At 40.8% G+C, this 27,858-nt stretch overlaps 1 protein-coding gene across 3 annotated transcripts in view; it reads left to right on the plus strand.

The window, feature by feature from the left end:
- Kat2b (lysine acetyltransferase 2B) overlaps nucleotides 1-27,564 on the plus strand; it is a 121,407-nt gene extending 93,843 nt beyond the window's left edge. For 2 of the 3 annotated variants that reach the window (XM_052745636.1, XM_052745635.1), the window contains 9 exons: nucleotides 7,652-7,860; nucleotides 9,234-9,360; nucleotides 15,672-15,782; nucleotides 16,348-16,491; nucleotides 20,339-20,453; nucleotides 22,339-22,375; nucleotides 22,580-22,643; nucleotides 22,738-22,822; nucleotides 25,533-27,564. In XM_052745636.1, coding sequence (XP_052601596.1) covers nucleotides 7,652-7,860; nucleotides 9,234-9,360; nucleotides 15,672-15,782; nucleotides 16,348-16,491; nucleotides 20,339-20,453; nucleotides 22,339-22,375; nucleotides 22,580-22,643; nucleotides 22,738-22,822; nucleotides 25,533-25,726 — 1,086 coding nt within the window. In that variant the 3' untranslated portion in view covers nucleotides 25,727-27,564. The remainder of the gene's footprint in view (nucleotides 1-7,651; nucleotides 7,861-9,233; nucleotides 9,361-15,671; nucleotides 15,783-16,347; nucleotides 16,492-20,338; nucleotides 20,454-22,338; nucleotides 22,376-22,579; nucleotides 22,644-22,737; nucleotides 22,823-25,532) is intronic. The other variant, XR_008219964.1, reaches the window with a different exon arrangement.
- The last annotated feature ends 294 nt before the right edge of the window (nucleotides 27,565-27,858 follow it).

The raw sequence follows: 27,858 nt of genomic DNA on the forward strand, positions 1-27,858 counted from the left end.
AAAATTAACCAACTTCAGAATATGGTGAAAAAGAACAAAGGGATAGTCTGTGTAAAACCTAATCTTCTATAGTGGGAACTATTCTCCTTTTGAAAGACAGCTCTTGGTCTTCTACTGGGCCTTGGTGGAAACTGAACATTTGACAGTGTGCCACCAAGTACTATGCAACCTGAGCTGTGTTACCCGACCAAGTATAACCAAGTCATAAAGTAGGACATGCACAGCTGCAATTCATTATCAAATGGAAGTGGTATATATGAGATTGGGCACCAGCAGGTTCTGAAGGCACAAGCAAGCTACATGAAGAAGTTGCCCAAATGCATATGATTTCTACTCCTGTTGCAATGCTGTCTGCTGCCAAATTTGCATCTATAACCTCATAGGGTGTTCCTTATGGACAGTTGACTAAGAAAGAGAGGACTAGGGCCTGATTTACTGATGGTTCTGCAAAAATAGCAAGCACCACCCAGAAGTGGACAGCTGCACCATTACAATCCCTTTCTGGGACAACCCTGAAAGACACTGTTGAAGGGAAATATTTACAGTGGACAAAACTTTGGGTAGTACCATGGTATTACAGTTTGTTTCAAAGGAGAAATGGCCAGATGTGTGATTGTTCACTGATTCATAGGCTGTAGCCAATGGCTTGGCTGGACGATCAGGGACTTGGAAGGAACATGATTGCAAAACGGTGAGAAAGCCATCTGGGGAAGAAGTATGTGGACAGATCTCTTCAAATAGGTGAAAGATGTGAAGATACTTGTGTCCTGTGTAAATGCTCATCAAAAGGTCACTTCAGTTGAGGAGGAGTTCAATAATCAAGTAGATAGGAAGACCTATTCTGTGGGTGTGGGACTGGCCTGAAGCTAAGAAGGGGTCTGAAGCTAAGAAGGGGTTCAAGGCAGGCCTAAAAGCTCTGGATTTTCTCATCCTGAGAGTGGTAGGAGTTTGGCTGATCCTCTGCCTTGCTCAGAGGGCAGCAGACCCCAGCAGTTAGGCTTCCCCTAGTGTGGACATGCTCCGATGCACATAGCAAGCTCTTGCATTTCCAAGGCTACAGGAACTGGTTGCTGCTGACTGCTGAAACATTCCAGGCTATACTCCCTATGACCATATAAAGTTTTTTCCCCTGGACCCTGTTGCCTTTAAGTATGCAAATGAAGCACCTTCAGTGTTTTTGTCCCAACCAATAACATACCAGCACATGAATCCAACCAGCCATTCTTCCTAGGGTATAAATGTCCCTTGCCCCCTCCAAATAAACAAATTGTCCACTGACACAGCCTCCCAGGTGTTTTTTCCCCCTATGTACTCATAGCCACTTGGGATCTGCCTTTGGCCCCACCTGTGCTCAGGCCATTTCCCCTACCCAGGTTAGCCTGGTCCTCAATAGTCCAACCATGCTTGGTCCAAGTAGGCCTCACCATCCCAGTATGTGGATAGTCGGCCTTTTTTCCCCAGCCATTTCTGTCATTGCCCAACTGAGCCCCAGATATAGTGCCATTCCCTGGGTGACCAGCCAGCAACCTGGTGGTAGGTTGATTACATTGGACCACTTCCTTCATGGAAAGAATAACTCTTTGTCTTTATTGGATTAGATACTTATTCTGGTTATGGATTTGCCTTTCCTGCACATAATGTTTCTGCCAAAACTACTATCCATTGACTTACAGAATGCCTATCCACCATCTCATCATGACATTTTACACAGTATTGCTTCTGACAAAGGAACTTACTTCACAGCCAGAGACAGTGAAGGGACAGGGGCCCAGTGATTGATCTTACCTTATTCCCCAACATCCTGAAGCAGCTGGCCTGATAGAAAGATGGAATGGCCTTTGAAGGCACAGTTACAATGCCAATTAGGTGGCCACAGCCTGGAGGGCTGGAACAGGGTTCTCCAGAAGGCAGTATATGCTCTGAATCAGCGTCTGGTTTCTTCCATAGCCAGAATCCTCAAGTCTAGGAATCAAGGTGTGGAAAAAGGAATAGTTCCACTCACTGTCACCCCTAGTGACCTACTAAGGAACTGTTTGCTTCCTGTTTCCATGACCCTAATTTCTGCTGGCCTACCAGTTTTGGTTCCAGAGTGGGGAGTGCTCCTGCCAGGAGCCATAACAAACATTCCATTGAACCGGAAACTCAGTCTTCCCCCTGGTCTTTTTCAGCTTCTAATGCCCTTAAACCAACAGGCTAAGAAAGGAATAACAGTGTTAGGAAGGGTGATAGAGCCAGATTACCATGGGGAAATTGGATTGCTTCTCCATAATGGAGGTTAAGAAAGATTATGTTTGGTGGTGGGAAATTCTTTAGGGCATCTCTTGGTGCTATGGTGCTCTGTTATTAAAGCCAATGGGAAATTACAACAGCCTAATTCAAGCAGGATGACAAAGGATCCATCAGGAACGAAGGTATGGGTCACTGCCAGGAAAAGAGCCAAGTCTTGCTGAAGTGTTTGCAGAGGGTGGAGGAAATAAAGAATGGGTAGTAGAGGAAGGTAGCTATAAATAACAGCTAAGGTCACGTGACTTAGTTACAGAAATGAAGATTATAATTGACATGAGTGCTTCTGTTTTATTTTGTTAAGAATGCATTTGTACAGATATTTATATTTTCTTTCAATTTCCTTATCATATGTTGTCACATCAAATAATAGAATATTAAAAGGATGTTCCCCAAGGAACATTGTCACCTATTCTAAATTTATAAATGCATTATGGTTATACAAAGGATATTTATATTATGTTTAGGCATTATTATGACCTGTTTATTGTTTTCATTTGGAAATTAATCATGACATAAGGAGATATGATTATGTGTCAAATTGACAAGGGGTGGATTGTGATGGCTATTCTTTGTTTACAGCTTAACTATATCTGGAAGGATCTACAACCCTGAAATGGAGGGCACACCTGTAAGGATTGTCTGCTTGGTTTGAAGTGGGTAAATCCACTTCTAGTCCAGGCCTTTGAGCTAGAAAGACATACCTCTTGATCTGGAGGTTTAGATAGAAAAACATGCTTTTGATCCAGATCTTGAGGCAAGAAGACATGCCTGTAGTTGGAAGATTTCTCCAGTCCTACCTGAGCCCTGTGGTCAGGATGAATCTCTCCTGCAGCTGCTTGGTCCCAAATAAACACACAGAGGCTTATGTTATTTACAAACTGTATAGTCTGTGGCAGGCCTCTTGCTAGCTAGGTCTTATATCTTAAATTAACCCATAACTATTAATCTATGTATCACCACGTGTTCCATGGCTTTACCTGCATCCCATTGCATGCTGCTCCCTGGACAGTGGGAATGTGTCTCTCTGCCTCTCCTTTCTCTTCCTCCTATCTCTCTTGGCTTTTCCCACCTGGCTCCATCCTGCCCTGCCATAGGCCAATGTAGCTTTATTTATCATCCAATAAGAGCAACACATATTCATAGCATATAGAAAGATATCCCACAGCACTTCCCCTTTTCTAATCAAAAAGGAAGGTTTTAACTTTAACATTGTAAAATTATATATAACAAAACAGTTACCAAGCAAGAATTACAGTTATAATATCTAGTCTATTTGTATTTGGAAAAATTAAAGAAAATATTCTATCCTATATTTGTGAGTCTAAAGTTTCATATCTAATTTATCTTTTTTTTAAACTTCCTATAAGAAATTTTATTTTATTTTTTTCTTTATTATTTATTATGTATACAATGTTCTGCCTGCAGAACAGAAGAGGGCACCAGATTTGTGAACCACCATGTGATTGCTGGGAATTGAACTCAGGACCTCTGGAAGAGCAGCTAGTGCTCTTAACCATTGAGCCATCTCTCCAGCCCCCTAATTTATCTTTTATCATAACCAAAAAAAAAAAATTTGTTTTTAACTATCTAGTCTTCAACTTCATCAACTACGAAAGACCCCAGAAGGATATAATATTACCTAAGTAAACAAGAAATGCATTGTAAGCAACTTCCAAAATTCTGGAAGTGACAGAGACAGCTGCCTGCCTGAACAGTCATCCAAAGTTCCTCTGCAATGTTGGGGCATTTATCTTTGGTCTCTCGGCCTAGAGTTTCTCAGTTGCTTCTCTCTGTGTCCTGTAGAATATCTGGCAGTCTCCTCTGCGAAGCAGGAACCTGAAGGACCATCTTGCCTTGCAAAGTTCATTGGTTACCTTCCTGTGGGTCCTGCATGTCCAGTCAATACATTTTGTCAAGCAGTCCATGCAAGAACAGTTTCTTACCCAAATGGCTATTTTTGCCAAGAAGAAGACAAACTCCTTATGGAGTATCCATCTTCCTCTTTGAAGTAAATTGGTGCTGCCAGGGGCAGACATGTCTCATTGTCCAGAAAGTCTAAGTTGTAAAAACATTTTAAATGCCATATTCTGTAGGTCTTTGAAGTGTTTGAAGATTACCTACCTAATTGAAATATATCTATGTGTACCTAGAAAACTTAACTAATGTAACTATAAGGCTGATTATTGTGGATGACTCATTATTAATCTGTATTTCTTAATTATATATTACAATTTTAAATGAGTTGTACAAACATAATAACTTAAACAAGAGTAGAAATATACAGTATAACAAAATTAACTTTAAATTTGTATCAATAAGCTAAAATCCATAGCATTTTAAAACATTTTTAAACAAGTTGTTGCTTTTTCAAAGTAGATTCAATAATCTATCCTTTTATCCTATCATATCTATATTATCCTCTTTTCTTTTAGAAAGAGATTGCATTTATAATCAAACCCCTTTAAATAAAAATTTATAAACAATATTTTGGGAATTTGGGCATAGCTTCTCATACTATTTCCTGCTGGATGAGGGCACTGGCAATCTAATGGGGATGCTGAAAAAATTAAGAATTATGGTTAAGTCCTGATTGGAGTAGTCTGTGGGGCTGCATTATCTGGACCAGTTACCTTGAAGCTGTTGTGGATGTTGGACCATCTGGGCCATGGTGTCATCGGAGATCGTTCAGGGGCTCTTGACTGATCAAATCATATTAGCCTGGAAGCAATCTACAGGTTCTCATCTTCTGTAGAAACAAAAGCAGAACCTCTTTTCCAAAGCAATGTATCCTTAGACACAAATTTTGAAATCAAGATACCTTTAAAATATGCATATTGGTTTAACTTATCAGCCTTTACAATGAAATGTCTTTCTACAGTTAAAAATCCCAAAGACAGTATAATCCAGATTCTGTATGTGATTTCCATCTTTACGTGGCTTATTTTTTATATTACTTTTACTGTCTCTTTAAAGACTTTATTTTTTAAAACTACTTTTTTATATAACTGTCTGTATTCATTTTCTTCTCTCTTCCAAGCCTATGTACATTTTTACACACACTGTAAACCATTTAAAGTTTTATTTCATCTGAATCTGACTTATTGTGAGTCTATTGCTTTAAACTGTAGAGTGACTAGGACAGAAGCAGCAGCCTTGGCTGCTGACTCCATTCATTTCAGCTTTCCAACATGGCGGGGATAATTCACCACCAGCTCTGGGAGCTATACAGCAGCTTGTAGCCCAGAAACCTTTTGTTTCTTTGTTTCTCTCTTTCTTTTTTTTTTCTTTTTCTTCTTTTTTTCTTTTCTTTTCTTTTTTTTTTTTTTTTTTTTTTTTTTTTTTTTTTTTTTTTGTACTAGCGAAAGCTATATCCACCACGCACCATGCTGTGCAGTTTGGAGACACCTCTGTGTACCTTGGCGAAAATCTACCATGCTGTAGCTTAAACCCACATGCCACAAACCCACCATGGCCAGGGGACACATCACTGTACCCCAGCCTGCTATGAGCGACATGAACTAGGAAGGTGCTCTTAGCTACATTTATAATCTCTTCTTAAGCTCTCTCAGGTTTTAGGTTGAAACTCTTGCCACCACATCTGGGCACCATTTGTAGGACAAATGTTTCTTGGGTCCCGCCTGGCCCCCATGGACCCACAGCCACTTATAAAATAATCACTCAGAGCCTTAATATTATTTATAACTGCTTGGCCATTAGCTCAGGCTTATTACTGACTGGCTCTTACACTTAAATCATAATTCTTATCTATGTTTAGCCACGTGGCATGACATCTTTTCTAAGTTCTGCCTTGTCATCTTGCTTCCTCTGTGGCTGGCTGGTGACTCCTGACTCAACCCTTCCTCTTCCCAGAATCTTTTCATCTGCTTACCCTGCCTATATTTCCTGCCTGGCTACTGGCCAATTAGCATTTTATTAAACCGGTGTACAAAAGCATTATCCCACAGCACACGCCTTTAATCTGGGCCACACTTTCTGCTGGAATCCTGTATAACGACATGAAAGAAGGAGAGTTTTGCCCTTTGCCTGCTTGCCCTCACTTTAGTAGCACTTCCAGTCCACTGGAGCCGATATCTTTGGGATTCCAACATATACAGACGACCAGCTGAGGCATCTAGCATTGTGGGACTGAACAACTACTGGATTCTTGGACTGTCTGTTCACAGCTAGTTTTGTTTGATTAGTTGGACTGTAGCGTGTAAATCATTCCAATAAATTCCATGTATATGCAGAGAGAGGGGAGGGGAGGGGAGGGGAGAGAGAGAGAGAGAGAGAGAGAGAGAGAGAGAGAGAGAGAGAGGAGAGAGAGAGAGATTCATTCAGTACGTTCTGTGACTCTAGAGATCCCTGCCTGTCAATGTTCTGATTTGTGTGCTTCTGTAGAGGAGAAGGTTCATTCCAGCATGAATTTTAGGTTTAGCCAAATAGCAGGGGTGTCAGCTTCTGAGGAACTGACTGACCATTGCTTTGCAAAAAGGCCTTTTTAATTGTTATACGATTTACATATTAGCAAGTCAATTTCTGAATACCAAAACCTCTTATCTGAAGTCCTTTGAAGGAATCAAATGCCAAAGCAATTCTCAGTCACAAGACCTCTTGTTTTTTTTAAGTTCTCTCATAACTAAGTTTTGCAGACACGTTGAACCCTTCAGGGTGAACTCAGATAAAATTTAGACTCTTGAAACAAAGTATCAGTAACACAATGTAACAACACAAAAGGCAGTTCAAAGTCTAGGTGCTAACACTCCAGAATTTAAGCCAGATGCAGTACTCTGTGGGACCTCCTGCCACACCTGTATATATATATATATATATATATATATATATATCAAGACTTTGTCTAATCCATGCAATGTTATCTTTTTATAATGCTTTGTCTAGTTATTTTATTCTTTTGTGTGTGTGTGTGTGTGTGTGTGTGTGTGTGTGTGTGTGTGTGTGTGTGTGGTTTCCCATGCCTGTGTACACATAAAGGCCAGAAGAGGGTATCCAGGGTATGTTTTTCTATAATTCTCTGTCAAGTCTTTTAAGGCACATCTGTCTCTGCCTTATTTGGAGCTAGGGTTACAAGTGTACAAAGGATGCACCTGGCTTGTTACATGGACTCTGGAATCCAAACTCCAGTCTCCCTGATTTTACAGTAAACTCTTTTAACCACTGAGTCATCTATCACTTAATCCACTTTTCTGTTTTGTTTTCTTAACTTGTGGGGTAAGGATGCACATGTGATTATGACCCTGAAATCCATACCAGAGTCTTATTAGAACAGGGAAAGCTTTCATGTGCTCCAGTCCACTATTTTCAAAAAAGAACCTTTTGTAATCTTTTCTTGTCTCTTGGATCCCAGACCAATTTTCTGTCAGCACATTCAGCCAGAGATGAGGCGGCAAGGCTGGAAGAGCGCAGGGGTGTCATTGAATTCCATGTGGTGGGCAATTCCCTGAACCAGAAACCAAACAAGAAGATCCTGATGTGGCTGGTGGGCCTACAGAATGTGTTTTCTCACCAGCTCCCCCGGATGCCCAAAGAGTACATCACACGGCTCGTCTTTGACCCGTAAGTCCAACTCATTCTTAATTCCTTCTTTAAGGCAAGGGGGAACTGTTTAGTGACACTTAGCCCTTGGAATCCAGCTGCCTCCTCTCCTGATATGGATACATAATCACACTGATTTAATTTTCATGTCAAAAATCACTAAGATTATTTTGTCAGTAAATCTTAAAGGTTCTTATTAATAGATTGAAGCTTTATGGTTTAAATTGCTAGGATTGGCGGGATGGCTCAGTGGGTAAATTCTCTTGCTGCCAAGCCTGGTGACCTAAGTTCTGTTCTGGGACCCACATGATAGAAGGAGAGAACCAACTCCCATAAAATGTTCTCTGATTTCTATACGAGTGGCATGCATTTGTGCATACACACACACACATACACACACACACACAGTTAGTAGACAGAGTGGCATACACTAATGTACACACACACTTGCACACACAAACAAATAAATGAATGAAATAAATGATAAGCTGATGAGGACTTTTCTGTACCACACTCTTTAGCCATTGCTTCACAGTCAATGCCTTCTTGGTTTTGTTGTATTAATTAGGTACCACTATAGCCTAAATACTCACAGATAGGGTTGCACCAATGCTTTGTTGGATCTTCAGGCAAAGTACAGAGCATAGCACAACCCATTTATGCAATGTGCCCTGTAAACACTGGGAAAATTATTGGGATTTAGGATAGGTTAACCTAGAAAATCCAATGCTTTAAAGAAAAAAAAATCCAAGGATGAGGATGTAGCTCACTGGTAGGAGGCTTACCTGGCATGAACAAAGCCCTAGATTCAATCCACAACATTACAAAAATAAAAATGAAATCTTAAAAAAAAATCCAACATCAAGGAATTAAACTTCTCCATTTGGCTGTACTTTAACCTAGTTAACCAGACAGCCTATGTGAAATGTGATATGTATGTGTGCAAGTCAGAGTGAGACAGTCTGGTGAGATTTCACACTGCAGGGCTTGACAGTTCCTACATGTGAACAGTTCCTACTGTTCTTTGCTGTAATATTACACTTGTTGTGTGAACTCTTCAGAAATGTGTGCCACCCTTGCCCACAACTTTGAGCTCTGAGCTTTGAGCTCTTCCTTCAGCTTCCATCGTCAGTTCCAAAGCCCCTCCAAGAACATACTTTCAGGTCAGGCTTTTCTTAGGGAATTCTTCATTTGTTTTGGTGTGGGAGCGCTGAAGTAGGTTTGCCCTAATGAGTACAGGAAAATGGCTGCCTGCTGAGCTGGTATCTAGATGAAAGAACTTCCCTGCACCCCCCCCCCCCCCTTCCAAGCCTTCTTAGTCAACAAGGAACATCTCCAAAAGTGTTTTCTATAACGAAGAAAGATACAGCTCTGATTTAACCTTATTCTTTCAGGAAACACAAAACCCTTGCTTTAATTAAAGATGGTCGTGTCATTGGTGGTATCTGTTTCCGGATGTTTCCATCCCAGGGATTCACAGAAATTGTTTTCTGTGCAGTAACCTCAAATGAACAAGTCAAGGTAAGAGAAATTCTGGATCTTAGCAGAAAAGCAGAGGCCAGGTGTCTTGCTGAAGCTGTGGTGCATGGGAGATGGTTCAAGGTGAAGTTCAGGCTTTCCCTACAAGTTCTCTCAATGCTGAATGTCTAGGTGGGCACAGAGCCTCGGTCTGTGTCCTCTCAGTAGGGATACACAGAGGCTTTGTTCAACCATCCAGCAGAGTACAAGAGCACCACACACCCTAGCATATATCCCGAGGGTAGTGGATGGCAGATAGAGGTTTGAAAGTAAATCTGTGTTTATTGTTCATTTTATGTAACAGACAGACAGTCAGACAGACAGACACAATTTAGTTATCTCACACCTTGTCTATAAAGTCAGATAAGTATTAAAGAAATTCCAGGAGGACTTAGATGTGGTGGATCACATGTTTAATCCCAGCACTCAGGAAAGAAGGGCAGGCAGATCTCTGAGTTTGAGGCCAACCTGGTCAACCTATTAAGTTGAGGACAGCCAGGGAGACCCTGTCTAAAAAACAAGAGAGACAGAAAGAAGGGAATGTAGCTGGAGCCTTTTCTCTGTCCCACTTGGTCCTGTAGCAGCTTATAAAATAAAAAAAAGTCAGAGGCTTAATATTAATTATAACTGTTTGGTTTATGGCTCAGGCTTACTACTAGCTAGTTCTTACATCTTAAAATAACCCATTTCAATTAATCTATATATCGCCGTGTGGCCAGTGGCTTACCCATACTTTTGCATCTTGCTTCTTGGGCAGCTTGCTGGCATCTCCCCAGCTCCACCCTCTTCTCCCTGTATCTCTGTTTGGATTTCCCACCTGGCTATATCCTGCCTTGCTATAGTCCAAAGCAGCTTCTTTATTAACCAATGGTAATAAAGCATATTCACAGTGTATGGAAAGATATCTCACAACAGTGGTTCTCAATCTTGCTAACACTGTAATACAGTTCCTCATGTTGTGGTGACTCCCAACCATAAAATTTATTTAGATGCTACTTCATAACTATAATTTTGTTACTGTTATGAATCGTAATATAAGTATCTGATATGTAGGATATCTGATATTCGACCCTGAAGGGGTCAAGACCCACAGGTTGAGAACCACTACAAAGAGTATGAAGAAACTTTGTGATGATGGAGCTGTAAGCAGTTCAGGAGTCGATGGTCACTGCAAAAATTTGTTGGAAGTTCTGAGGCAAGTTGTCCAACATAATCATGTGAAAGCTGCACACATAAGCCATGTATGTACAGAGTACAAACTTGCTAGAAGATCCATTTCAAAAAAGCAAGTGAAAGCAAGAGGTTAATTTTTCAAATGTATTTCATTTAACCTAAAATTCATTATCAGGAGGAATTATCAACAGCATCTGTAGTCTCTGTATGTGCTAAGTGTTTGAAATTGGTGTGTAGTTTACCTTCACAGCTTGTCTTAGTTTGAAATGGCCACATTCAAGTATTTACTGGGCACAAGAGGCTTCTGTACTGGGTAGTACAGGGCTAAGGACCTGTAGGTACTTTCAGCTTCAAAGCAGCTCTGCCATTTGCAAAAACCAAAAGTAAGTCACTGGAAGAAGTCATTTTCTGTTTAAAATGTGGTTAGTTTTGGACACGTGCTTTCTTTTACGGTTCAACACCCCCTACTCCAGTTAAAGACAGATGATGCTGGTCAGACATGGAGCTGATGCTGGTCTCATATTTGCTTAAAACTGAGGATGGCCTTGAGCCCCTGATCCTGCTAACTCTACATTTTCCTCTCTTTTTATTGAAGTGGGTTTTCACTCTGTAACTCATACTCTCTTGAAACTCTCTATGTAGTTCAGGCTGGCCTTGAACTCAGTATTCTTGCTTTAACTTCTAGAGTGCTAGGGGTTATAGGTCATGGGAATATAGACCTGAAATCTAGCTCTTTGTGGTTTTGTTTTGTTTCTTTTTTCTTTTAGACAGAGTCTCACTATATAGCTATAGTTGCCATTGAACCTTTGTGTTGACCAGGCTGGCCTGGAACTCACAGAGGTCCACCTATTTCTGCCTCCTGGCACAAGTGAACTTTTTAGCTTTGACTCCTAATGCTCAGCACCAAATTGCAGATGGAGGCCTTTCACAGGTTGTCTGGGGAAGGCAAAGACTCAAATTAGATAGAAAGTTCCCTTTAGTGCTTTTTCAAGAATTCTGACAAGATGCCTTTAGACGCTGCTATTGCTGTCTTTATCACCAACCCATCCCCCAATGTGAAAAATGTCCGATGTCTCCCAAAGTACAGAACTTAGGACTTCAATTAAAAGAAAACTTTGTTTGGCTATATACAGAGAAAAACCTTGCCTTGGAAAACACACCAGTAGCTTATAAATTGAGGTAATTTGTTTTTTTTTTTAGATGGTTATACCAAGCACTTAGTCTGGAAGAATTGATTAAGGTGGACATAGGCACTCTTAGGAATACCAGAGGAAAACTGAAGATGCTTTCACACTGGTGGGAAACTTTTTAATGGCTTCCAGAAGGTTATTTCCCTCCCTGCCACAGCACAGACCATGTAATTTTCTAAAAACTTGAAGCAAGGTGGCCAAACATTACAGACTCAATTGGAATACCAAGGGGGAAAATATTCAGTTATTGCAGGAATATGGGTGAAGGGTCACTCACAGGGGCAGAAATTATTCATAGATAGCTGCATCACCAAGGCCCGCTGAAGCATGTGTAACAGCCCTCAAAACCTGGAAACCTGGAGCACACTGCACAGCCAGCAGGCAGCTCAACAGACTGGAGAGTGTCCTTTCCAGAGAGTTCCACTGGTCTGAGAGTGTCTTTCAGTAGTCTTTATTGTGTACACACACACACACACACACACACACACACACACACACACACACACACACAGAGGGAATGGAGGAAGCCTTGAGTGTGTGAAGTCCTGAGTGAATGTGTGTTGTAGCCACAAGTCCACCGTGTCAAAGACCCTAGCCTCCACCCATGGGAAAATGGCAAAGCCTCACCTCTCCTCCCAGAACAAGGCTCAGAAGGATGGCAAAGCCTTCCTCTGGTTCTTGCACAGATTTTGATACTATGTGCAGAAAATGTTCACCATAGTGTTCTTCCTTTAATACAGTGGTTCTCAACCTGTGGGTTGCAACCTCTTGGGGAGGGGTGGGGACAGTTCGAACAACCCTTTCACAGGGGTAGCCTAAGACAACCAGAAAACACAGATATTTACATTATAATTCATAACAGTAGCAAAATTACAGTTATGAAGTAGCAATGAAAATAGTTTTATGGTTGGGGGTCACCACAAAGTGAGGAACTATATAAAAGGGTCACAGCATTAGGAAGGTTGAGAATCACTGCCTTAATATTTACAGCCTGAGGACCTCTTCTCTACAGAGGCTGCCCCTACTGAGATTAGTTAAACCTGTTTCCTTGTTCAGTTGTATGCAACAATCCAGCCTCTGTGTTCAACTTTGTATAATAAACATGCTGAGCATCTGGGGTATCCTGAATTTGGGGGAGGGGGTGCTGTAGTTTCTTTATTGCATCACACTGATCTCAATGTGTGTGTATGCCCATCCTTTCTTAAGCCTCAGTCTTCCTGAAGCAATTTTGAGTTATTTGCTTCTATATGTGTACGGGGAATTGAACACAGGTACTCTGTAAGAGCAATTAGTGCTCTTAACTACGGAGCCATCTCTTTAGCCCCAGCCATATGACAAAACCTTTTTAATGCCTCACTTAATCATTTCTAACTCTTCTCCTTTTATCCATTACAAATACATTGTTCTGAATCCACACCACACAATAGAAACACAAGTTTCATATACAATTCTTTTTCTAAGTCAGGTGTAGTAGCTTCCAGGCCAGCCTGTCTCAAAACACCAAATAAATAAATGAATAAATAAAATAAAATTTTCTAGTAGTCATATTGCAAAGTAGAAAGAAACAAATGAAATATTTAAAGTTTGTATTTAACCTAATATGTCCAAAATATTGCCATATCAACATGGAAGTAAATATAAAATGTATATTCATATTTTTTGCTGTTGACATTTTATTTTATGCTCCTAGCACAGTCCAATTGGCACTAGTAAGCTGTTGTGCTGAATAGTGCAGGTCCATACTATAATTATGTGTTGTTTCTCTTCCCTATGTCACTATGACTCCTTCTAGGAGAGATAATTCACTTGTTTTTCTATTCACATTATATCCAAACTCACAGTGTCTTGGTGTTGTGGTGCTTTAAGGAAAATGTCCTTGGGTGACACCATTGGATGAACAATTTCCCAAAAAAGGAGATGCTCCTGCTGACCTTTATTGGACAGAGGAATGTACCTGATAGTTGGTCCTGGAAGCCATGCTGTAGCAATGCATAGTGGAGAAAGTCCTGAGAAGGTGCTTAGGTTGTTGAGGAGTCCCCCAGTCATACAAAGAGAGACTCTGGCTTGGATACTGTTTGGTTTGAGGCTCGGGAGGTGGAAATGAACAAAAGTGAGGGTCAGATCCTGTATGCGGTGCTGTGAATCTGTGAGGTGGTGTCTGTGGGTGTGGATGAAGTCTTTGTGTGAGGACAGTGACCTCTGGATGCTCCGATTCCTGTCTTTTTATGAGGTTCTGAAACAATCCTAAATTCACCAGTCTTTCCTGAGTTTTGTACTTGCATTTTTTCCATTTAAACCACTCAGTTTTCATTCTTTTAATTTATTTTTATTTTAAAAACACATTTTTATTAATTTTTTGATGGTTTTTTCTTTCTTTTTTCCTTTTTTTTTTTTTTTTTGTTTTTTTGTTTTTTGAGTAACAGTCCTGGATGTCATAGAACTCACTTTGTAGATAAGGCTGTCCTTGAACTCACTGAGATCTGCCTGCCTCTGCTTCCCAAGTGCTGGGATTAAAGGCATGTGCCACCACTGCCTGACCTATTTTTTAAATTTTTTCCTTTTGAGAAAGAGCTATATACCAAATATAGACCCTATCACTTCAGCCTCCTGAGTGCCAGCATCACACCTCAGTATCCTGAGTGCCAGCATCATACATCAGCCTCCTGAGTGCCAGCATCACACCTCAGTATCCTGAGTGCCAGCATCATACATCAGCATTCTGAGTGCCAGCATCACACCTCAGCATCCTGAGTGCCAGCATTACACCTCAGCATCCTAAGTACTAGCATCACACCTCAGCTGTGGGGGTCTGCCAGAGTCCAGCTCCAACCTTTTCCCACCTATCAAAGGGTTCTTGGGTGAAGGAGAGAGGAATGAGGAAATAATAGATAGAAAGATAGAAAGAGATGGTAAAGAAGACAGAGACACAGGATAGCTTTGGGAGGGCCCTGGGTCAATACCTAGCTGCCCAGAATTTTATTCAAAAGGGCTTTTTATAATATGCCAAGGGGAGAGGCAAAAGACCTCCTCCTTGCAAGATCAAACCTTACCATACAGTCAAGTGTAGACCCTTCCAAATACCTGGTAAACATGCCTGTGGCCTATTTGCATCCTATTATGCAGCCCTGCTGGGTAAAGCAAGCCCAGATTCTCTGACCCTGAGTAAGGTCTCACTAGGAAGCCTCTGTGGGCCATCACACTCAACATCCTGCGTGCTAGCACCACACCTTAAGGATCCTGAGTGCCAATATCACACTTCAGCATCCTGAATGCCAGCACCACACCTCAGCATCTTGAGTGCTAGCATCACAGGTGCACACCAGAATACTGATACTGTTTTCATATATTAAAGCATTCATTTATTCAGTGTTGTCCACAGCTTTTGTTTCCACTGTTTTTTGCTTACTCAGATTGTGGGTTTCTCAGATTTTTCTTGGTCTGATAAACCAAGCTGTACATCTGGTGTCTGTGATGCAGTTGCTAGAAGGTTTGTTGGTGCCTGGAACAGGTAAATGCTTAGATCAGTACACACTCCAATGAAGATCTGAATGGCTCATTTACATACCTCAGATATGCTAATGAGGATCAGCACCATTCATCTACCTATGTTCTTTCATCTCAGCTTCTCAAATAAGTTCAAGATTAAACTCACCATCAGCATTCAGCAAGAAGGATTGTAGGACTGAACTTACAGTCTCAATGTGTTATTTTCAAAGAACCAGGAAGTAGTATTTGCCAGTGATGGTTTTTGTCTTGAACAACAGATTTTGAATGTCTTACTTTGTGATTCCTTTTCAAAATTTAGACATGCAAGAAAGGTTTGTTAACATAATAACTCCTTCTAGAAAAACCCTGGTTGGTAAAATATTTAAAACTACGATCTCCTATATGCTTACATTTTCTGTCATGTTTTTAGGAATTTCTTTTCTTAAATATCTTTACTTCCACCAGGGCTATGGAACACACCTGATGAACCATCTCAAAGAATACCACATAAAGCATGACATCCTGAACTTCCTCACATATGCAGATGAGTATGCCATCGGCTACTTCAAGAAGCAGGTCAGTTCCCAGTGAAGCCTTTCTGCCTCAGCCTATTTGCATGCATGTGTGTGTCCAGGTGCACATACCTAATTATGCACACATGGCAGCCAAAGCAAGACACTGGATGTCTTCCTCTATTGCTTTCTGCCTTATTGCTTTGAGACAGAATCTTTCACTGAATCTGAATCTCTTTTAAAAAATTAAAAATTAAAGGCAAATTGATTCAATATCTGGAAAATGTTCATTTCTGACAAAGTCTGCAGAGAATTACAGTCCTAGGAACTTGGATGTCATTCTACTCTCGAATTTACAGTCCTCTTGCTGGGATTAGTGGTGTGCACACTGCTACCTCCAGACACTTTAGTTAATTTAAATTTGTTTCCTGTTGGCACTGTTTGATTTTTGATGATTCTGTTTGTCATGGGTTACTCTGTGTGGCTGCTGCTCAGAGCAGTGCAATGATGTTGGAAAGAGTGCTCGCCTTAATCCTTGGCACCAGGCTTGGCCCAGAGCCAGCCCTTAGCAGCCAGTTGGACAGTGTTACTATACATCATCCTGATAAGTGAACTGATTTGCCTTGTAGGGTTTCTCCAAAGAAATCAAAATACCTAAAACCAAATATGTTGGGTACATCAAGGATTATGAAGGAGCCACTTTGATGGGATGTGAGCTGAATCCTCAGATTCCATACACAGAGTTTTCTATCATCATTAAAAAGCAGAAGGAGGTGAGCTACTGACTCCTGTTCTGTCCAGGCCAGCCTCAGGGTAGGCTGCATTTCACTGTGTTCCATATCAGTGTGTGTGTATGTGTGTGTGTGTGTGTGTGTGTGTGTGTGTGTGTGTGCGCGCGCGCGCGCGTGCTAAATTGTGTGAAATACAGTATGTATATAGTACAGTGATATCTTAACTTCATTGGAGCCTTTTGCATTCTGGCCCCTTTGCAGTCTTATCTCTCTCTCTCTCTCTCTCTCTCTCTCTCTCTCTCTCTCTCTCTCTCTCTGTTTTTTTTTCGAGACAGGGTTTCTCTGTGTTGTCTTGGTGCCTATCCTGGATCTTGCTTTGTAGACCAGGCTGGCCTCGAACTCACAGAGATCCACCTGGCTCTGCCTCCCAAGTGCTGGGATTAAAGACGTGCACTGTCACCGCCCGGCCTCACAGTGTTATCTCTTCGCTTTCATCCCCTAAAGGATCCTCCAAGACCATTGTTGATGCTCTAGCTCTCTGTCTCACATTACCCTATTTCCTTTCACTCAGGCAAGTGACATTCTTTCAGGTTCTGTTCCAGGCTGCCTTTGAACTTCTGCAGCATTAGTCTGACCCACCCACTTGGATTTAATTATTTATCATACAGAGGCATTTCTTCTAGTGTCTGTTATTCTCCCCCTTTACACTGCAAGTTCTGAAGTCTTTCCTTCTAGATAATAACTAGTTTGTTATTTGTATTGGTATGGCTTCCTTTATGTTTACAAAGAAGTAGTAATAACAGAGAAGACTCCAGATATGGGTATACAGTGATTTAATGTTGTATGATATTTTGTTTGTGTTCTTACAAATAAAGCTTGCCTGGAGATCAGAGGGCAGAGCGAGACAGTAGTTAACCATAGAGGCCAGGCAGTGGTGGCACATACTTTAATCCCAGCATTTGGGAGGAGGAAGCAGAAAGATAAAGAGTTCATGGTCACCCTGGGCTACATAAGATTGAACCAGTCTAAAAGAAAAACAGGTGGTGGCTCACACTGTTGATCCCAGAACTTGGGATCTCATGCCTTTGATCCCAGTAGTTGGGAGTCTCATGACTCTAGCACTAGGGAGGTAGAGATAGGAATATAATGCTGGTGAAGACAGATCCATTCAGTCTGAAGATTTGTAGAGACAGGATTCCCTATTCGGCCTGAGATTTCATAGAGGTAAGAAGTCTCTGGTGGCTGGGTGCTCTGCTTCTATGATCTTTCAGCTTTCACCATCAATATCTTATTGTTAAGACACTTCATTTTAACACTTTAAAAAAGGCAGAATGGCATAAATGAAAGTCCACAAAGACTGTTTATGTATGTGAATGACATCAGTTCCAAATTAAGTAACTACTGTTACTTAATCTGTTGTTTTTCCCTGACAAGTTACTGAAAAAACACATCTGCCTTAAACCTGTCAGCTTTCTACTAATATCCTCACTCCCAACTCTTTTGCTTACTACATGTGACCCAAATAACATCCAGAAAGCTTATACTATGCTTAGTGACAACAGTCACTCACTGAGTATTTTATTTAAAGTTGGATCAGGCATGTGGTGCTACAGAAGTGAGCAAAAAGGCATTTTAAGTTAGAAAATCAAAACATCTTTGTTGCACAGTCAAAGATATCTGCCCAGGGGCAGTGATGGCGCATATCTTTAGTCCCAGCACTCGGGAGGCAGAGACAGGTGGATCTCTGTGAGTTCGAGGCCAGCATGGGCTACAGAGTGAGTTCCAGGAAAGGCGCAAAGCTACACAGTGCCCCCCGCCCCCCGCCAAAAAAAGATATCTGCCCAATAGGGAATTCCAAATAGGGCTGTAGAAGGATTACTAAAGGCAGCAGGTGCCTCTGGCCTGCCTTTTTGAAGAGTTGTCTTCCCTCACTGTTCTCTAAAGCCTAACAAGCAGGTCTGGACTTGGCAGTTCTTTGGTGCATTGGTGGTTGCTGGCCAGTTGACACTATGCTGTCAGCTGCTTGTTCTGTAATACTCCTCCAGCCATAAGAGTTCATTCTCTAGTATCAGAGTCCCTTGGAAGTCTGCAGATTCCCACGGACGATGATGTGTTAGCTCTTAAAAACTAGGGGAAAGCAAGAAGCACAGAGCTATTTCAGATTGCTAAAAAATGGTTCCCCTTTTAAAAGAAAATGTCTCTCTCCACTTTTCTGTTCCCTCTTGGTTTCCTCTTTTCCTCTTTTCTCCTTTACCCATCCCTCTTTGTCTCTAGCCTTTCCTCACACATACCATTAAATGGGAGTGTTTAGAATGTGAACATAGTTTTTTTCATACCCATATACAATGTATCTTGGTCATATACACTGTCTACTCCCTCCCTCCACCATCACCCCAATATATCTTCCATTTCTGACTCCCAACTTTATAATTTAAAAAAACCCAGCCCCCCAAATCACTAAGTCCTTTCAGTGCTGCCCATTTGCACATGAGCTAGAGTCATCCACTGAGGTATCATCAACCTATCAATGACTACACCCACAAAGAAAGACTCTACCCCTCCCTCAGAAGCCATCAGTTGCCCTTAGCTTCTCATCTAAGGGTGGGGCATCTGGAGTTCTTACCCCCTTCATGATGTAATTTTTAACTCTTGTGCAGGTAACGACTCATGTATGTATGCACCAACCGAATGGTGTCCAGAGGCCATCCTTTCACAGCGTTCCTCCATCTGCTGCCTCTTACTTTCTTTCTGCCCCTTTCTTCCATGATGTTCTCTGAGCCTTTGGGGAGGGATGTGTTGATAGAAATGTCCCATCTGTGTCTTTACCCTCAGAGCCTTATTCTCAGTGTTTTGAACTAGATTTTTAAAGAGAGTGCAATCTTACCATAATAAAATAATTATTTTCTTGTAGAGACAGGCTAAGTATCTCTTATCCAAAATGCTCTTGACCCAAGAGTCTGTTTCTTCTCCAATATTTTCATTGACTTATGACTGAGCATCTTTAATGAGAAAATCCAAAATATTCAAAAATGCCACACTACTTGTTGAAAGCTCCTTGAATAATAAATGCAGTGAATAAGTTACATAAATTGAGAACTTTTTTAGTCCCTGAAGGCATACTCCATCAGAACCAGCTGAAGGTGGAGAAAGAACACTCTGCTGGCCCACAGGTGAAATGGCTTCATCGAATACCTACATAAATTGGGGGCTTGAACAAAGGTCAAGTCACTTCCAGTGTATAAGATGATGGGCACAAGAATAGGTAGGACCATGTGTTCTATGAGAAAGAAAGGCACTACTTCAGCAAAAGAAAAGGTGATAGGCAGAGAGCTATGCAGCCACCTGTGTGTGCATATGTGTAGGTTGGTATGAGGGTGATTCTTCTGTCTCAGTTCACATGTGAGACTGCAAGAGGCTGGACCCAGAGGCCCGCTAGCCTCTCTAACCAGCCCCTCTCTCCTTCTCACTGATGGTCCTTTCCTTAGTGGCAAGGGTTTGTATAAACGTCACTGGTTGAGTATGGTATGAAAGAGTAGTTTTTTAAAGTTATATTTAAAAATTTTGTATTATATTTATGTGAGGTGCACACAGACATACTCCATGACATGTGTGAAGGCCAGATAAGAACTTGCTGGGGTTGACTCTCTCCTTTCACCATGTGGAATCCCAGTGACTGAAGTCAGGTCTTTGGGCTTGGTGGCAGGTCCCTTTACCCACTAAGCTGTGTCATGGGCCCCAAAATGCTTCTGCTTCTTACGTACTAATTTGTATTTAGCCTTCCATGAACATGTGGACAGCATCAAGAACATTGTCTCCTTAGTTTATCTGACTTGCCCTGAATCATGATGTGGCTTCTTTGACTAAACACACTTTCTCTCGTGCTTTTCAGATCATTAAAAAGCTGATAGAAAGAAAACAAGCCCAGATTCGAAAAGTCTACCCTGGACTTTCATGTTTCAAAGATGGAGTTCGGCAGATCCCTATAGAAAGCATCCCTGGAATCAGTATGTATAGACACTTTTAAAAAGCAAAATCTTCCGTTGATCCTGTAAGATATGTTTGAAATGATTTCCAGAATGCAGTCATTTGAAAAACTTTCACCTGTTTCCTTTCCATGTGTGGCACTTCTGGTCTTGGAAGTGGGCAGCAAGCTAGTGTGGGGTGCTTGCCTGTAATCCCACTATTGAGAGACTAAGGCAGGAAGATGTAGAATTTGAGGCCAACCGAGGCTAGAGTGAGACACTGTGTGGGGATGGGGAGGGCAGTAATAAATACTTTCTAATGTCTTTTTCTTCCTAACTCAACCCAGAGTACCTTTAAAAGAGTTATTAATATACATAATTTATTAAGGCCTAGCACTATACACAATGCTTGGCAACAGGAGTTTGTATTAAACAGAATGGAAAGTTTGGATTTTCATATTTACAAATGGAGGAACTGGTCTTCAAATGGTTGTGTAAATTAGCATGCAGAAGTTTAGAACAAGAAGCAACTCACTCTGCTCTCCAAATGGTCTGCTATGGACAACCCACCTTGACTCCACTGTCACCTGCATAAACCTGTTGCTTGACTTCTCTTCTTCCCTCCTCTCCAATTTTATTTTACAGTAGCTTTCTTAAGAATTCTTTTTAATATACTAAAAATGAACTGTACTGGGTTAAACCATACAAAATGATTGGGATTTGTAGATTGGAAGCTATTAATTATCATTTGGCAATCTTATTTGGTTTGAACCTAAGTTCTTATAATTACCACCCCCCCCCCACACACACACACACACTCCATCCCAGCACACAGGCAAATTCACCAGGAAAGAGACAAGATGCTGTTTCATTGCATCTGCCCTGTCCCAGTACTCTTGATGCTGAACCCTGGATCTCACTTCCCTGTGTTGTCACTGTTAATAGTCAAATAGTTGCCCCATTGTTCAATGCCTAATGCTGTCAGGTATTCTTCTGTTTTCATTTGTTCCCAATTCATTACTTTTTCCTTGTTCATCAAATGTTTAGCTATTTGGACTATTTTTTTTTAAACATCAACTAATGTCACAAGGGCTAATACTACCTAGTTTCTGTAGTTGCATTTTGTAGGTGGGTAAACTGAGAGAGAGGTAAAGTGACTTTTTTTTTTTTTTTTTTTTTTGGTGGGGCCAGGGTGGGGGGTTGTTTAGACAGGGTTTCTCTGTGTAGCTTTGTGCCTGTCCTGGAACTCACTCTGTAACCCCGGCTGGCCTCGAACTCACAGAGATCCGCCTGCCTCTGCCTCCCAAGTACTGAGATTAAAGGCATGCGCCACCACCGCCCAGCGTAAAGTGACTTTTTTAAGGAGAACAGAAGAATCAAATCCAGATTCCTCAGACATCAGGTCTCTGTAAACCATCTACATTGCAAGCAGGGCTTGGCCGAGCAGAGCAAGCACAGAGCCCTGTCCTGAGCTAAAATAACATCAGCACTTTGTTGTGTGATAATTGAAGATTTCTGACTCGCAGTTTAAAATATCCTGGTTTCTTCTCCTTGTTTTCTTCCTTCTTTTGAAGAGTTGGGCTTCCTGCCTTAGCAGACATTAATCAGCTGAGAAGATAGCTCAGGGAGAGAGCACTTGCCTCAGTAGTGATGTGAGGTGTTGGCTTCAATCCCCAGCACTACAAAAGAAATTAATAAATCAATTAAGAGAACAAAATATATTAATATAGCTGCCAGTCTGGGAAAGCATTTTATGTTGTAAGCTGTGTGAGAAAGAAAATAAATGCCATTAATTTCAGTGTGTTTCCCCAAATAGACATTTATTGAGACATGGCTGTCATGTGTGGTGCTTTTAATAAGTAGTAAGTATGTTATTCTCTTGACCCAAAGCAGTTCTCATTTAGTGTTTAATTTTGTTGACATATAGGAGAGACAGGCTGGAAACCAAGTGGAAAAGAGAAAAGGTAAGCAAGCCGGGCTAGAGGATGTTAATGGAAGTGATTTTGTCCCTTCCAGCACCTTCTAGGAAAAGGGCCAAGTGATGTAATTGGTAAATAGCAGTTGGTGGGCTTCAGTTCCTAGGCTGGGACCTGTGAGGCTGAGCTGAGTGGTGATGAGGCCTGGAGCACGAACACTAATCCTCCCTCTTTACTCTCTATTCTTTCAAGTAAAGAGCCCAAAGACCCTGAGCAGCTGTACAGCACCCTTAAGAACATCCTGCAGCAGGTGAAGGTGGGTGTGCTTCTTCATCTCATGCCCTTCTCTGAAATGATTTCCCACATGGCATTTCCATATGAGATACCTTATTTTATTTCTTTTATTCAAGAGCCATCAAAGTGCTTGGCCTTTCATGGAACCTGTGAAGAGAACAGAAGCTCCAGGATATTATGAAGTTATAAGGTTCCCCATGGGTAATGCTATTACAGTTTTCTCAGTATAGATATAAAACAAAAGCTGCCTAAGGTGGACTTACTACCCTCTATGGTAATGAGTGTATGATGAGTAGGATCCGTGAGAGTGATGTTAGAACAGAGGGGGAAGTGGGTGGCAGTCAAGGACATTCTGTGCATTTTCAATACACCAGTTGTGAAGTGCAGGTAGGAACCCTGTACACACTTCTAGGTTGCAAAGTGGCTAATTGGGTGTCGCTGTCTGCTATGTTACAGATAAAAAGATACTAGGTTTTATCTTTTTTCTATGGCTTAAGTCAGCCAAAAGTGGTTCTTTTTTTTTTTTTTTCTTTTTTTTTCTTCTTTTTTGGTTTTTTGAGACAGTGTTTCTCTGTGTAGTTTTGTGCCTTTCCTGGAACTCACTTTGTAGACCAGCCTGACCTCGAACTCACAGAGATTCTCCTGCCTCTGCCTCCCGAGTGCTGGGTGGTTCTTGTTTTTAAGAATTGTTCAAGATAGAGGGTTGGAGAGATGGCTGAGTAGTTAATAGCACTGGCTGCTCTTGCAGAGGCTTGGGTTCAATTCCCAGCACCCACATGGTGGTTCACAACTGTTTGTAACTCCAGTCTCAGGGGATCTGATTTCCTTAAGCATTGCATGCATGTAGTATGCAGACATACATGCAGACAGAATACCCATGTGTCTTAGTCACTGTTCTATTTCTGTGAAAAAACACCATGACCAGGGCAACTCTTATGAAAGAAAGCATTTAACTGGGGGCTTGCTTACAGTTTCAGAGGGTTAGTCCATTATCATCACAGTGGAGAACATGATGACACCAGGCAGACATTAGAGCAGTAGCTGAGAGCTACATCCTGTCCTTAGGCAGATGGGGAGACTAGGCCTGGCAATGGCTTTTGGAACCTGAACGCCCACCCACTAGTGACACACTTCTTCCAACAAAGCCATCCCTCCTAATCTTTCTAATCCTTTCAAATAGCACCACTCCCAGTGACTAAGCATTCAAATATGAGCCTTGAAAAGTCATTCTTAGTCAAACCACCATACCATATACATAAAGTTTTTTTGTCTTGCTTGCTTCCTTCCTTCCTTAAGTCAGGATCTCTCTATGTAGCTCTGGCTGACCTGGAGCTCACTATGTAGACCAGGCAGGCCTCAAACTTACACAGAGAGCCACCTGGCTCAGCTTCCCAATGCCGGGATTAAGGGTGTGTGCTCTCATGCTTGGCCACGTTTTTTGGTTTTGGTTTTTTTTTTGTAAAGAATCTTTCAAGGTTACATAATGAAGGTAGATTGAGCTCCTTTATGGCTGTCCTTTGAGAGGGAAAAACTCTAGTAAATGATTTTTCCTATACTGTGAATGTCACTGTATATTTCTTTAAGAAAACTACAAATTTTTTCTTAACTCTATTTCTGTGTGTGCATGATATGTGTGTGTGAGCAGAAGTGTAACAGCGCACAAGTGAAGGAGAGATGGCAGCTTTGTGGAGTCATCAGGTTTGTGCTGCAAGCACCTTTATCTGGTGAACCATCTGACCAGCTTCTGTATATTTCTAACCTAAATTTTTCCAAATCCAAAAACTACAAAATAGGCTTCAGAAGTACAGGATTATTGAATTTGTGCTTCATCTATGCTATGGTAACAGGAACAATTAATTGAGAATCCCCAAATTAAATCAGTTTGTCAGTGTGTATGTTGGGTATATGAGTACCACAGCACATGGGTACTTTATTTTTTGGTTTGATTATCTCCTGCATGATTATTTTTTCTAAAGCATTATAAACACTGTATTGGCAGCATATCTGAAGTGGTAGGTGTTAAGCAGAACTGTCCTTACTCAAAGGCCCAGCTTCTTTTCTCCTCCTTCCTTAGTGAGAACTGCCCCACAGAGCTACTGGGAATTGAACTGAGGTCCTCTGCAAGAACAATATGTGCTATTAACTTTAGTGTGTTTGTATATATGCGTGTGTAGATTATTTTAGACTGGAGCAATGGTTCAGCACTTAAGACTACTGACTGCTCTTCCAGAGGATCTCGGTATGATTCCCAGCACCCATATGGCCACTTACAACCCTCTGTAATTCTAGTTCTAGAGGATTCTATGCCCTTTTCTGACCTCAAAGAGTACCAGGCATGCACATGGCACACAGACATACATGGAAACAAAATATTAGAATAACAACAAATAAATAGATAAAGTTGAAAATCAAAAGTTAAAGTTTGACTTCCTTAATGGAGTCTTGAACAAAATTCATTTGTTTTGCTTTTAGCATTTTATGTGCAGGCCACTGATGTATTTGGAAATATGATGCTAGTTTCTTTCTTTGTATCTCACCAGTACAACTGTGAGTTTAGTAAAATGAGCTCAGTCTAATAATTTTTAGCAATCAAAGATTCTGTACCAGTGTTCTGCCTGCCTCACTCAGCATCCATGGGTCCACCACTGTCCCTTAGCCTCCTGGTGTGCAGAAAGAGATGGGAGGACAACTACTAGTGGTCCTTTTAATGTTAGTGTGGCTGCAGTTTACATACAAATCCTTTTCAGAAGAATAGACTTGAGAATTATTTGGCTTAATCCCAAGAATTTCTTTTAAGCACAGCATTGGAGTGAGAAAAATGTAAGCAAATCAACAGCATAGATTTCTTTTCATCCTTGTCAGCTGTTGTAGGAGGAGTCAACAGTTGCTAATGTTGTTGTTTCCTGTGCAGATCTGAAAACCATGAGTGAACGCCTCAGAAACAGGTACTATGTGTCTAAGAAATTATTCATGGCGGACTTGCAGCGAGTGTTCACCAACTGCAAGGAGTACAATCCTCCTGAGAGCGAGTACTACAAATGTGCCAGCATCCTGGAAAAGTTCTTCTTCAGTAAAATTAAGGAAGCAGGGTTGATTGACAAGTGATTTCTTTTCCTTCGACACTCATCAGCAGTGTGCCTAAAGCAGGTGGTTTAGGTTTGGGTTTTTGTTGTTGTTTGTTTTTAAGAATTGTACATCATGGGTTGAAGAGACTTGTAATAATTAGCACTTTTGAAAAACAAACAAAACCTCTTTTTAGCTTTTCAGAGACATATTTAAATGAAAATCATAGAAAAATTTTTTTATTTTGTGGAATAGATTTTACTCTATTTACATATCTATCATGTAAATTTTCTCTGGCATGTCCAGTAGCTAACTATTGCATGATAGATGATCAGGGTCTTCCTCAAAACCTGTATGTGAGGAAATTGCACACAGTACCGAGATTTAGGGGGATCTAGAGAAAATTTTGACCATGAATGTCTCCATTTTTTTCTAATGTAACATGAGAGTTTATTTTATTCTGAAGGACTTTAAGAAAAGGGTCCATGATACGCTTGTCAAGGTGAACCATGTGATGTTTCAAGTCTCATTGTAGACCTTTTACAAATATATATATTTAAAACACTCATCTAGATGAGGTGCTTTGAGCAGTTCTGAAAAATGCAGCTTCTGCAACAGCAGCTGCTTTGACTCCTAAGGACAGGACTTTCTATAAGTGCCCGGGGTTTTGATCATTCTGTCTACCTATCACAGACTTGGGAGTGCACAACCACTATTTAATAATTCTTGGCAGATATGTACCCATCTCATATTTGCCTTTGCTTGTACAGGTTCTAAGTTCTAAAAGATCCTTTCCCAGGCCACAAAGGTGTCAACTTGAAAACATTGGAGGTTTTGTCAATGTTAAGACATGTAGCCTAAATACTTATGAATGCCAGAGAGTCTTGCTCCAAATAGGTAAGGATTTTTTGTATTTTCTGGTACATTTAACCCCATCAGCAATGTCTGTGTGAGTATTTCCCATTTGCACTTCCAGATATGTTTGTCTGAGGTGAACTGAATTCTCACCAAAGTTTATGCCAGTATTTTAACATCTGCGTTGGTCATTGGTCCACAGTTATATCCCACTAACGTCTGTCCACTAAATAATCTTATTAACCAATCTGTCTGGGGGCTCAAGCTTAGTGCTTGGATTTATTTCCTGATTACACTACATAGAAAAGTGGGACACCTACCACCCCAACTCTGGGAAAAACCAACTAATGTCCAACCACATTAAATGAAGGCCATCTCAAAGGTCTCGACACTAATTCTTACGATGCAAATTTATAAACTGATTTTTTTGTAAAGGCTGAGGTTTTAAAAATGTATTTAATGTATGTTTTCTATCAGCATAAATTATAATGGGTCACTAATAGTCATTAAAAACAGCTTGCAGAGGTAGTGTGCTTGAAGGAAAACACCCTGGCAATGCTACTGAGTGCTGTTTCTGACATGGAAGGTATTCTATATGTTCAGAGTGTTCATTGAAGGCCACTCTGAAGATGCCTCAACTTTTTGAATTGCAAGGAACACTCTGAGTAGTGTTTAGACTTTTAATGAAGAATGATGATACAGATTGCATTAAGTATCTCAGACTGTTTTAAAACCAGATTTGCTGAAGCATCTGTCCAGCTTGGTATCCTGTGAAAGTTTGGTATTTCCTGGGTAGACATTCTTATAGAGTATTGTCTTTAAAATCAGATGATCTCTTCTATATTGAAAGCATTTTTATGTTTTCTAATTTAAAAATTAATATTTTCTTATAGATATTGTGCAATAAAGCTGAAGTAGAATGTGTGGTTTTTGCAAATGCTTTAACAGCCGATAAAACTTTACATTTGTAAAATTAATATATTGTACTGGTACAAAATAATTTTAAATTATATTTTGAAAAACTCTGTCTGGTGTTATGTTTTGTTCAGCTAATAGTCTGAGGTTAACACGACAATGTGTCAGCTGGTTGGTATGGGCATTGATTGTGCCCTTAATCCTTAGCTCTTAAGTTTTTGTGAACATGTCTAGAATTGCTGCAGTTGTAGGAAGTTTTATAAATGAGAGAAGGTTAAGAGCACCTTCCGTTTTTCCAGAGGTCATAAGGTTAATTCCAAGCACCGACATCTAATGGCTCATAATTAGCTGCCTTTAATTCCAGCTCGAGATTTGATGGAACTCTCTGTTCTCCATAGGTACCC

The sequence above is a fragment of the Peromyscus californicus genome, unplaced genomic scaffold (genome assembly GCF_007827085.1).
Source record: "Peromyscus californicus insignis strain IS unplaced genomic scaffold, ASM782708v3 Scaffold_19__1_contigs__length_69161282, whole genome shotgun sequence".
Lineage (NCBI taxonomy): Eukaryota > Metazoa > Chordata > Mammalia > Rodentia > Cricetidae > Peromyscus > Peromyscus californicus.